Source organism: Euprymna scolopes, chromosome 12 (assembly GCF_053919585.1).
Source record: "Euprymna scolopes isolate OS-2025 chromosome 12, ASM5391958v1, whole genome shotgun sequence".
NCBI classification, from domain to species: domain Eukaryota; kingdom Metazoa; phylum Mollusca; class Cephalopoda; order Sepiida; family Sepiolidae; genus Euprymna; species Euprymna scolopes.
In genome coordinates, this window is record NC_136493.1 from 114,115,578 (window position 1) to 114,129,225 (window position 13,648).

At 35.4% G+C, this 13,648-nt stretch overlaps 1 protein-coding gene across 1 annotated transcript in view; it reads left to right on the forward strand.

Moving 5' to 3' along the window:
* The window catches only part of LOC145291462 (RING finger protein 17-like), a 191,442-nt gene that overhangs the window by 161,435 nt on the left and 16,359 nt on the right, over positions 1-13,648 (forward strand). The window contains exons 36-39 of the mRNA XM_080137321.1: positions 597-752; positions 2,155-2,241; positions 6,188-6,329; positions 9,748-9,880. Coding sequence (XP_079993447.1) covers positions 597-752; positions 2,155-2,241; positions 6,188-6,329; positions 9,748-9,880 — 518 coding nt within the window. The remainder of the gene's footprint in view (positions 1-596; positions 753-2,154; positions 2,242-6,187; positions 6,330-9,747; positions 9,881-13,648) is intronic.

Genomic DNA, 13,648 nt, shown 5'->3' on the forward strand with positions numbered 1-13,648 from the left:
AAAAATGATTTTCTTTATATAAATAAGACTATTTGATCCATTGACATAATTTTTTTAAATATGATATGAATTTTTTTGGATTTAACAATGAAATCAGTTTCCATCTTCAAATCTGCGAATTACGGTTCAATGCACATGGTAAATTACAGATTTTACACTTTCAAGAATTTGCTATTAACCGATGCTTGGCAATCCATTGAATAATTTCCAAACTATCAGTTAGCTTCACGACAAGTTGGAATAATGTTATTTCTTCAGTCTGCAGACAAAAATTTTTTTTCGTATTGAATGACAAACTCCATCTTTTTGAATGTCTAACCATTAATTGAGTGCGAACAACAGTTTAATGCTTGTAATAAATTACAGGTTTCACCACTTTCAAGAATTTGCTATTGAACAATCTTGGTAATCCACTGAATATTTTAAAATTGTCAGAAAGCTTCATGACAAGTGTAAAAACTGTTATTTCTACAGTCTGCATGAAACCATTGTCATAAACTTTTACAAGACAGGGCCATTTTCTTTCTCAGCTGCAGTGTGTACACATTTTCATATATGTATATATATATATATATATATATATATTTTTCTTGTAGAAGGTTCCAACTGATGGTGGTCCTTGCGAAGTTTGTCTAATCCGCCCCGATGGTAAAGAACTTGGCGACATTTTGTGTGATCGTCAAATTGCTCTTCGCAGACCTAATTTGAAGTATATGAATGAACAAAGTGTGAAGATCGAAAAAGCTCTGCAGGTATTTTTTTATTTTTTTTTTTCATTTTTTTTTTTTTTTTGGTTGACTTTTGAAATAGGAACCTTAATTGTATATTGGTACTAAATTGAATTTATTTATTTTTTTAATTCCTGAGTATTCTCTCGAAAAATAAACTTGGTTTTAGAAAAATAAATTAAAACTTAACTGCTTGGGAATGTAAGGGAAGAGAAAAACGTAAAGCATCCATATTTAAACTAATAACAATATACTGTTTAATAAGTTTTGAAAAACCCTAAAGTTTAGAATATCAAATTTCTTATTTAGACATCATCTACACGGGTCATCTAAATTTCTATACATACTGACCTATCCTATTATTTTCCATTTGACTATTCTTTAAGTTTCGCTTTTGTTTTATTTTACTTCAGTCGAAGTTTTCAGAAATCAAGGGGCCCACAACCCGGGGCTAACACTTGAAATCTATATGAGATACATAGATATTCGAATGTTCCATTAAAGTTCTTTATCTCTCAAACACTGAGTTAATAAAGAAATTGAGAACATAAATTTCCTCTCCCCAATTAACCATTTTCATACGTTGTAGTATATTTTTCATTTTGGTCTCTTGGTCTTACTGGATTCCAGGACAAGAATTTATCTAGTCTGGTGGAGTATCCAGCTTCGTGCTATTACTTGAGGTAATATAACTTGGAGAAGGTGCCCATTCCTCGGAAAAGCTGTGGAGTAGCCGTAGTGAGGAGATCTTATTTGGGCTGCGAATACTATGTGATTTTGAATATTTGGTCAGGGTTTACTTCTATGGAAAAAGTATCCTTATGCCAGATTGTTCTGGCAAACCCCTGTACAGAGAGACCTTAGACACTCGAGGACAGTGTCTAGTAGGCATTCAAGTTCTCCTCAGTAGGCATTCAAGTTCTCCCCAATTTCCAGTAATGGGTTGCTATATATATAATAAAGTAAACTTGATTTTTTTTTCCATTTACATTCAGACATGATAGTTCTGTAAGCACAAGTGATATACAGAATTTGACTATTAGGCTGATTCTTAAGGTGTATTTTAGAAAATATGTACCTTTTTTGTTCGCTTTAATTTCTACATTTTTTTTTCTGATTCACCTAAAATGATCATATATACAGAAAGTTGGAGTAACTTTTACTCCCACAAAAAAATCTACTGCTACCACCACATTACACCAGGAAGTAATATTCATAAGATGCTTGTTCTTGATGTCATCATCATTTCATTTATTCTGACTTGCTATTGATTCTTTCCTGCTATACTTTTATGGCATAAATATGGGTTGCTCCCTTGTGCATCAAAACTGCATACTATTGCATCAAACCCTTTTTTAATTATGACAATTTAATCTCTGAATTTCTGCAAACTCGTTAACAATATTCTTTTTTCCATTAAAACCAGTCCTCCAATGCGTATTTGACAGAAGATATAACGAGTAACAAAACGCCTTTTCCTGTCATCGTCACTCACGTAGAGTTGCCAAATGTGGTAAGTATATTTTGTGCCTATTATTTTAAAATCCCAAAGTAACCAGAACTTTTGTTTGACTGTTTCAAAGGGAGATAACTGAGAAATGATTTTTTTCTTTTTTTAAATCTCTTTCCCGAAATGGTAAGACTTAAGTGAAATAGGCAGTTCAAGATAAAATAACAGGAAAATTCATGGATACACAATTTAAAATTGTTGTAAACTCTTGAAAATTCTGTATTTTATTGCTATACATCTTTTGGGATGATTGACCGATTTTTATGATTTTAGGTTACAAATGAACAGCTACAGCAGGAATTGGAATACACTCTACTAAAGCTGGTGGATTTCAAAAATGCAATTTGGATGTGAAGACACTTTAGAAGAACGATATGCAATAAAATTCTGTTTTAAACTTGGAAAAAATGCCACAGAAGCGTATGGAACGCTTTAGACTGCTTTTGGACCATTTTGCATGAATTGAGCCTCAGTTTTTGAGTGGCTTAAGAGATTCAAAAAAGGCAGCGAGTCTGTGAGAGATGGGGAGAGGTCTGGGAAAAGTAAGGAAGTCAGAACACCAGAGTTGGTTGACCAAATAAAGAATTTCATGGATAAAGATGGTTGTGTGTCTATAGACAATATGTGCATAGTTTGATGTCAGTGTGGGAACTGTACACAGTTATTCATGAGGAACTAAAGATGCAGATGACTTGCTCAAATGCACCAGTCCACAACTTCATACTTGTCACAGACTATTTGACCAAGCTGGGCATTAAGACCGTTCCTCACCCTCCCTTTAACCAGATCTTGCTCTTTGTGACATTTAGTTATTCCCTTACCTCAAGGAAAACCTTAGAAGTTGTCATTATGAGACAATTGAGGAAAAGAGACTATGACGAGAGTTATTAACATGGTCACATGAGGACTCTCATGAGGCCTTCCAGAAGTTGTTGAAGTGGTACAAGTGCATTGCAGCCAAAGGATATTACTTTGAAGGGGATTAGAGTTCCATGTGTATACTATCAAGAAAAGCGCCCATACGAAAAAAAAGTTTGGAAATTTATTGAAGGTACCTTGTACTTATCATCAGTGAAAAATTATGAAAAATTGTGAAAAAATGTGAAAAATTATTGTGAAAAAATGTAAAAAAAAATGTGAAAAATTGAAAAATTATGAAAAATTATTGTGAAAAAAATGTGCGATGTGTTTAAGCATAGGGAAAATCGTAGTGGGTGTGAAAATGACTGACCTCGGAAACGCCCACGTATCTACACATTTTCTAAAGTTACTTAACAATAGGAAAAGCAAAATGATGATGCACAGTTGATTTTATGCTAAACGGTCACATGAAAGTAACATAAATTCTTGCCATTCCTATGCAAATGAGATGATCCTGGACTGCATAAAAGCATTTGAGGAACAGGGGAGTTTGTTTGCGTATGTACCACATTAATGCATGACAAATTATTCATTTGAGTCAACATGGAAGATTATTGCCCTTCAAACAAACTATGGCTGTTCTAAGTTTGTAATAAATGGTGAGCAGATGTCAGACCAGTCACCAAAAGACTAACTTGTATAAGCCATAGAAATATGTCTACAACTACATAGTCTGTCAGGTCCACAGGGTGGAACGATAAAATTGGCACCTTAGAAAAGACAACATGATTCCATTTCTGTTTTACTCTCAAAATGCAAATCCAGACAGTTCAACACTTGAGGGCACAGCTCAATGCATCGAACGACCTTTGGAGGTGATGGAGTAAAAGCTCAAGGCTGAGGACACTACCAGTAAGACCCAAACCAAGGAGTTCATCGAAAAGGTCCAGGCAATCATTAATGAAACTCCCTAACAATCTATTCGGCAAATTGCCAGAGATGTAGGCATCTCACACACAACTGTGAATGCATGTATTAAGGACTTGAAGTGTAGGTCCTACAGGCGCCAGATCAGCTAGATCTTGACTGAGACAAAGAACCACAGGCTAATGAAGTCTGTCGGGTTGCTCAACAAACTGAAGCATCATAAGAAGTCAAACATGCTCTGATTCTTTTCAGATGAAAATAACTTCTACCAGGATTAGGTGCACAACAGCTAAAACCATCGCTGGATTGTCACGAGTAACAAGGATGTGCCCAGGGTGGTAAAAACAAAGTTTCCGGGCAAGAGAGAGTTACATCATGCCACCTCACATCTTTGATGTTGGCTTGAAAGTCAACACCAAAGTGTACCTGGATATGCTGAAGAGTGTGGTGATCCCTGGTGCAATCATGTGGCCACTGGCAGACCCTGGCTGTGACAGCAGGACTCGGCGCTGGCCCACAATTCCAAAGAGATCCAGGCTTGACTTCAGAAGGAGTGCTACAACTTTGTATCTTTCTCTCACTGCCCTCCCTCCTCCGCTAACTTGAACCTGCTGGACTACTTAGTTTGGTCATATGTCGAGAACATCACCAACATGACCTCCCACAACACCAAAGCCAGCCTGATCATTGCCATTTGCCGGGCTCCTACTGGCGCTTGTGGAAAAGGCATACTCCTAATTCCAGACCCATATTGAGATGGTGATTGAGATTGAAGGCGTCTACATTGAATAGATATCAGCTCTACTACATAATCAAATTACTTGAATTGATTTTTTTCAATAAAAGTTTTAAAATAAAACTGTAGTGTTGTTTGTTTTAGGCGATAAATTTTATCGTTCCACCGTGTTATATGAAGACAACATGCGAATAGTAAGAGTAAAAAGTGGATTTTGGGTTTACTTTCGGCAGTCGTGTACCTTCCACTTTTCTTTTGTCCTTTAGTCCTCACAATCCAAAAGCGATGTTTCTGAGAAAGTAGGAAGAATTGCTGTTTTCTTGATCAGAATCTATTCCATTTAACATTTATCATTGACAAGTTTTTGCCATTGAAGTTGTATTTTTTTTTTTTGTAGCTCCTTACATCAAGTGGCTTCATACCTTGTCTGAATCAATTTTCATAAAAAATAAATTTTTATTAAAATTCGACTCGCTTATTTTCCCTAATTTTTTTTCACTAATAACTATATTTGTATAATTTTTTTTTTTTATTCTAATTTGAACTGTCATATTTTACTTAAGCTGCAATATAAATAAACACCAAAAAAAAAAAAATACTGTTAACAGACTTGTATCTTGTAATTTAATGCCCAAAAGAATATCGTTCGTTTTGTATACTAAATTACAGGAAAGAATTGCAAAAACAATTGGCACTTATACAGTATGATCCACATTGCTATATCCATTGCTGTTGCTGCTTTTTATGAAATCAGTTCTCTCTATTACTCTAAACACTCACTCCTGAAGCCATTCTTTATTTCTATAAATCTATCAGATCATGTATGGAGTATTATGTTGGGACTGGTGAGTTCCTGTCCCATTTGAGGGTTCTTGATCGGTGCAGAAAAATATCTAATTGGGTTCGTGCTTTCTACTTTACAACCTCTCTTTCACAGACGTGGTGTTGCTAGTCTCAGTCTTTTCTATAAATACTATTACGGCATGTGTTCTTTGGAATTGTCTGATCTGTTTGCTGCCTCTTTTGTTCCAGCTCATTTGATTTGCTGGTCTAGTGGAGTCTATCAATTCGCTGTTTTGATACCTCATTGTAATACAGCTTTCTATTCCAGTAGCTTCTTTGCAAGAACTGCAAGCTTGTGGAACTGTCTTTCTGCTATCTATGTAACCTTAGTCTTTTCAAGACTAAGTTCAATAAGACTTCAAAATGTATCTTAGAGCCACCGTATCCCGGGGTTCTACTGTATATAAGTATGACAAAGAATTTTTACTTGGAATATGATTTTTATTTGTGCCTGCTACTGTAGAAGCAGTAAAAACTTAATTTTATTTATTAACATTTGTCGTACCATAATTTTTCTGCCTAAGCAATTTTTTTTATTTATTTATTTTTATTTTTTTGTTTTTTTTTTAATTTATTTTTCAGATTTATTTCCAAAATTCTCCCCATTCACAGAATGACGCGCATAGTCAAAAAGTAAACCAACAGTTATCTGACCTGGAACAGCTTGCTTACAAACTTAATGAATATGGCCCAACAGCACCACTTCTAAAAAATCCTAAGATTGGTCAGTGATAAAATTGTTTATCCTTTTCATTATAAGCTCTTATTTTTTTTTTTTTTATTTATTTTATTTTTGTGTTAGGATAATTAATTGGAATCAGGAATCGAAAAATATTCACTGATGCTACAAAATGATTTAATTTTTTTGCTTGTTTCTGCTTGAGACAAAATTTTCCGTTGCTCGTACTAACGATATAGAATTAAAATCACCAAAAAAGAAATCACTTTTTCCACTGCTTCAAACGTAATAGATGTATGGAAACTAAAGCCGTTTTCAGGACTGCCAGCAACCATTGTAAGAAAGTAATAAGGAACACAAGAGAGTTGTATGCTCAATCTGTTAAGTCCAAAGTAGCTGAGCAGCGGCTGGGTTCCCACCAGTTTTGGCAAATAGCAAACAGAATCCTGAACAGAAGCGTGTGCTCCATCCCAACTATCATCAATGGACCTGAGGTAATCTCGTCAGCATCAGACAAAGCCAAACTCTTTGTCAAGAACTTTGCAGCTAATTCTACCCTTTGCGACCAAGACCGCCAACCCCCAATATTTCCTCCTGTATCAGAAAACACGCTATGTGATATACGTATATCTGTACGTGATGTTGCGAAGCTAATCAAAAACCTTGATTTGAGTAAAGCAACTGGCCCTGACGGTATTCCAATTATAGTACTAAAAAAACTTCAACCTGAACTAGCGCCCATACTTACAAAACTATTTAAACATTGTCTTAAGGAGAATAGTTTCCCATCTCCCTGGAAAATCTCATCAGTATGCCCTGTATTTAAGAATTCAGGTGATCGCTCATCCCCCTCTCAGTACAGGCCAATAAGTCTCCTGTGCGTCATGAGTAAGTTGCGAGAATCTGTGTTAAATACAGAAGTAATCAAACATCTCAACAAAAATAACCTTCTTAGTGACACTCAATATGGTTTCCGTTCTGCTAGATCTACAGCAGATGTCCTTACAGTTATATCGCATAGGATTAGCAAATCTCTCGACGGTGGCAATCTTTCTAGGGCAATTGCTCTTGACATATCTAAAGCCTTTGATGGGGTATGGCATAAAGGTTTACTTCATAAGATCGCTAGCTATGGTATAGCTGGAAAAGTCTTCTCAATTATTAAATCATTTCTTTCTGATAGGTTCATAAAAGTAGTAGTTGAGGGGCAAAAATCAGAAGCTCACAGTATTAATGCCGGTGTCCCTTAGGGATCCATCCTGGGCCCAACTCTTTTCCTGATCTACATTAATGATCTTCCAAATCATATCCTTACATCATTTGTAGACATTTATGCTGACGACACTACCATTTATGGTACCACATCTAAGACAGTAAACGACCAAGTTCTCTCCAATTCTCTCTCCTCTGATCTTGAGCACATAGTACAATGGGGAAAGGAGTGGCTGGTTACTTTTAATGCATCTAAAACCAAGCTTCTCTCTTTACATCATCAACATTCTAATCCATATTTGTCATCAATTGAAATGAATGGCTCTCGTCTTCAGGAGGCCTCAAGTTATGACAAGCTTCTGGGCTTGACCATTACTCCTGATCTTAAATGGAACACGTATATCAAATCTATTGCCAAGGCCGCTGGAAAAATGGTGGGATCTTTCTATCGATCCGGTAGATATCTCACTGCTGATGCTATTCTCTATCTATATAAGAGCCAGGTACGTCCAAGGATGGAATACTGTTGCCACATCTGGGCAGGAGCTGCTAGAAAGGACTTGTCCTGCCTTGATAGAGTTCAAAATAGACTTCGTAGCCTCGTAGGAGGTGTCCTTTTCTCCTCCTTGCAACCTCTATCTCACAGAAGAGATGTTGCGAGTTTGTCTCTGATGTATCGTTATTTTCATGGAAAGTGTTCAACTGAGCTTCAATCTATGGTCCCCCCTCGCCAAACTTTCACAAGAAACACTCGTCTAGCTGTAAACACTATCAATAATTTCCCCCACTCTTTATCTGTGCCTAAACCTAAACGTAGATTCCATGAACAAAGCTTCTTTCTTAGAACTGCACGCCTGTGGAATTGTCTTCCGTTTTCCTGCTTTCCGGCTGACTACAATATGGTTGTGTTCAAGTCTAAAGTAAATAAGTTCTTGATGAGCCGTTCCATATAAGTTATCAAATTTACCAAATTTTCATTACTAATGATTACTATATTGTCCAATTTCTACTGTACACTCTTTAACCCTTATCATTGAGTGGCTTCTGGGCCTTGATAATGTGGTGATGCCTATGTAAAAAAAAAAAAAAAACTTAATAAATCACCCTATAACCCTAACCCTATGAATGTATTTATGTGTTTGCAAAAATTCATGCACATGGCTTTTTATGATAATCTGGAAATTAATTGAAACTGTATAGCTAAATATTTAGAGAGTTAAAATGAAATTGTATTGGAATTTGTAATATTTAATTGTCTGATCACAAGTTTTAATGTTTGCTTACAAAGAGTATTCCAAAAATGATGTCTTCTATTATTTTTATTCCACAAGAACGGATCCGAGGATATTGAAAATTGCATTGTTACGATGACTGAAATATGTGTTCATAGTTTGAAAGTTTCATCTCACTCTGTTGCAGATATTGACTGTGTGAGACTCCAAGAAAGCAATTCCTGTCATGGATGTGCATCAGAAGCAGAGATGCGTCATTGAATTCCTAGCAAAAGTGTATTGAGAATGGTAGTAATTATGTATTGTATAAAAAAAAATAAATAAAATAAATTTTGGAACAGAAAAAGTTGCTTGTTTTAATGGTACCACTCCCGTTTTTGTAGCTCTCCAACATTTTTAATTAAAAAAAAGAAAGCGCCAGGTATTAGTCTCACATTGAATCATTATCTTTATTAGAAATTGTTCATTATTAGAAGTTGGTTTAAAAAAAAATGATAAAACACTGACAACTTAAACTTTCATAACATTAATTTATTTGAATGTAACAAATGCAAACTATTTTATAAATTAATTGTATGAGAAATAGAAAGTATTTCATAAATCAATCATATTACAAATAAATAGGGAGTATTTCATAAACTGTATTACAAATAAATAGGGACTATTTGATAAATTAATTGTATTACAAGTAAATACAGACTATTTCAAAGTAAAGACTAAAAATATTTTTATTACTACTACTAAAATTTCTATCTCTCTCTATCCTCACACTTCATCTTTTTCCTTGACCCTGCCTATTCCTATCTCTGGGCACACACAACTCGTTTTTATAGATTCTGCAAAGAATTGGTCAGCTTAAAGGCAGATTAAACTACCAACTTTGTGGCTATTTGTACTGCCATTTTTTACTTTTAACCGAACATACAACTGCCCTTTTATAGATGAAGTGCTCCTATTTACTTTGTCTTTCTTATTTGAAACTGATTTTCATAATGTGCCCTTTTTATTTGTACTTCCAGGTCAAGCTTGTTGTTGTCAGTTCACTTACGATGATTGTTGGTACCGCAGTTTGATTATTGACTGTGATGTGGCTGGAGAGGTTTTTGTACTCTACGTCGATTTTGGCACATCAGAATATATTGACTTAAAACGGTAAGATATACGAGCTAGGTTTGGTTAGTTGATTTATTGCACATGAACCTTGGTTGGGTCATTTTATGCTGAATTCCGTCATTTTGATGAATGTTTTTACGCTTCAAATTCTCAATATGTTTGAATATTTGTAGATTGATTGTTTTTTGTGGGCATATACTTACAAATTCACTTATGACTAAGGCTATGACAACAGCATATTCTTTTCATTGTTTTGACTCTCGAGCATATATCCGACACAGTTAGACACAATTAATCAACCTAGAACCACATCACTCTACATAAAAACATAAAATATAAATGGATATATACCTGAGAATCAAAACGAGGAAAAGAATATGCCGTTGCCATAGCCCTACTTATGACCTTACCCTTTTATAATCTGAACGTGTCACTAGTCTTCATTTCCCTATTCTATTTTACATTTTAATCGCCATATCTTAACTGTCCTTTCGCAATTTTTACTCTGACGAGTGTGGAAAAAAGTCAGCTCAGTAGATTAATGTAATTATTTGGATTATTCGGACTACTGTTCTCATCTTGATCCGTAGTACAGTGTTAACAGTACTTAATAAGATTCTATTATCAAAAGTTACACTCTTGTGAAGGTTAACGGTTCAACCCAAAATATAATTGCAAATTATTTACAACTTCTATCCAGTTATGGCTGATGGAACGAGAGCATACTGCTTCTATAGATTAAATAAAGGGTTTCGTTTGAAATTCCGTGAAGATTCTCAAATTTGACAGAAAGATTCCTGACGAGATATACCCGAAAAAGATCTGAAGGTAGATCAACTGCAACATTGTGCAAATAACATTTAAAATGAGAACAATAGTTCGAGGAATCCAAATAATACAATTTTTCTCTATAAAACAACCAAACCAAACTCCATGAATAAATATTTGAAGATATAAATAACTTGAAGCCTAAAAACTTTTTCATAAATTATTGGATTTGATATTTAATAACCCAAAAAAGTTGAAATGCTATAAAAACAAAACAACTAAATCAAACTCCATGTATAAATGTTTGGGGAAAGAAAACTGGATATTCTTGCATAGAATAAACTTATATTGTGTCTAAGTTTTTCATAGAGAATGTATGAGTTTATACGGTGCTGAAAGCTTTCTGATACCATAGCGATAACTCTAGTTGTGATCCTGAAAAGTACTACCACTCTAAGTACCTGAGAGTAATATCAATTAATAACTAACATCACACTCATTAAAACTTCCAAACTGGGGCTTAATCATAACATCGTTTAAGATCCTATTAAAGCTAAAAAGAGAATAGAAAATAGATCTCTAGTTTACTGACAGCCTTGTAACTCACGCTTCTCATTTTGTTCTTTAGTCCTCCCATTCCGTGAGCAATGTTTCTGACAAAAGGGCAAAAATTGCTACTTTCCAGGTCAGAATCTATCTGTAAACCACTTATTGTGGGATAGTTTTTGATATTGAGGTGTTTTTTTTTTTAGCTTCTTACATCAAGTGGCTTCATGCCTTGTCTGGAGGGATTTCTATTAAAGAAAAGATGTTAGTCTTGCATTTTTCACATAACTATCTATCAACGATGTTTTGTTCTTTCGTGATCAAAATATCCACTTGATAATAGGTTTAATTTAACAATTCCAATATTAAAATGTTGAACGGCGGTCATATGGATTCTTATTCTGAAGTAATAAAGGGGAAATATATATATATATATATATATATATATATATATATATATATATATATATATATATATTTCATTGCTAACTTTTTTACTATACAATTACGTTAATATTTTTTATTTTCATTATTTATAATAAATTTAGTTTTGTGATCATCTCTTCTGTATATCTCTGTTTCTGACAAAGAATGAAGAATTGCTGTTTTCGAGTCAAAATCTAACACTTATCATTGGCTAGTTTTTGACTGTGAAGTAGTATTTTTGGTCCTCCGATTTATCGGAGAGTGATCTATGTTTTCAGTGGCGTCCATACTTCCGTGCGTCCATTAGTCTGGACTATTGCCAGATAACCGTCCATTAATTTTTCTTGAGATTTTGCCACAAATTGTATTTCATTAAATAGATGTGCACAGTAAAAAAATCTTTTTTACAAAAATTCCCATTGTGCCCCAGGGGCTCGAAAGCCGTCAAAAATGTCTCAAAATGGCCTAAAATGACACATTTTGCTCCATAACTCTTGATCCATCCATTAGATTTTTTTAAACTTGGCCAAATGTGGAACCCATTGTTCTTAATATAAATCCAGTATGGGTGACCTTGGCAAAATTCTGGTTCACGTCCCCGGGGACTTTCAGTGCTAAAAACGCCTCTTTTTGTGGCTCTTTTTTCATATTTCTCAACAAAAACTTGATATGTCTGACTATATAGCGGTTTTTCACGGTGATCAACTCAAATATACATGTGTTAAGGCCTGAAACTGCGCAGTTATCCATTTACACTGGGATTCAGCATCCCCAGGGGCTCAAAAGAAGTCAAAAATGCTCCAAAATGGCCAAAAATGACACTTTTTGTTCTATAGCGTTTGATCCATACATTAGATTTTCCTGAAACTTGGCCAAAATGTGGAGCCCATTGTTCTTAATATAAATTCAATATGGGTGACCCTGGCAAAATTCTGGTTTGCATCCTTCTAGGACTTTTAGGACTAAAAAAAACATGCCTTTTTGGAGTTCTTTTTTCATATTACTCAAGAACTTGATATTCATACCTATATAGTAGTTTTCCATGGTGCTGAATTCAAATATACATCTGGTGCTACCAGATCAGGCTGCCCTGTGGCTTCCTGAGACGAAATGCACCTACATTGACGTTTTTTTTGTTTTCTGATCTTTTTTGTAAAACTTAATTATGTTCTGCAAAACCAAAAACAAAAACAACAGCCTATCCCCCCCCCCTTTTTATTTTATTTTTTCCTACCTTACTCCCGGTCCTGGATATGACCTTAAACTACATCCGATGGTGAGGTCCAGCTTACGGGCTTGGGGAGTGTGGAGCCACCTCTTAATTGCCATTGCTCCCAGGTCCACCCTGACCCGGAGTGGTAGTACCTGTTAGGGTCCCAACTATGGGTTAAATAGAAACAGATTTTAAAAAGGAAAAGAAACAACAAAAAAAGAAAGAAAAAGAAAACAAATATATTCTATTAAATTATCTATTTATTTATTTTTTTGCCCTGTCGGTAGGGCATGAGAACAAACCGACTGTCCCCCTGAAGAGGGTAAAAATCCCTCAATGGGGCAACCAGTTAGCCGTGGGTTGCTACCCGTAAAGTCTTAGGACGTGATCCTGGTGATTGAGCGAACCTAAACCAGGATACATAGAAGTTTAGGCACCGCAACACATTACTTTGGCCCTTACTTCGATTAGACGGGCGGTCGGAGAGGCCCGATCCGACCAATCGGCCAGTCACGCCAAGCCCCACCATATATTGCCCATTCCAAAAACCCACTACTAATACAACACATCCCCCCTCTCCCACAAATAACCCTACTCCCTAATATATGATGGAAAGCGGTGGCTGAGGGTCAATCGATTAGGTGTGAATATCGATGACGAGGCTGTAAACCCCTCAGGATTGCTACAGATCCCATAGCAATATCAAGAGAGAACAGATAATCATTATGATACCACCAAAGTCGGTTATATCATCATTGTATCCCTGTAGAGGCTGGGCGAATGGGTTTCCCTCCAGGCTCTTCCCAAATAGGACTCCGAGGTGGGTGGGGAACAAAGATGACGAAAAAAGAAAA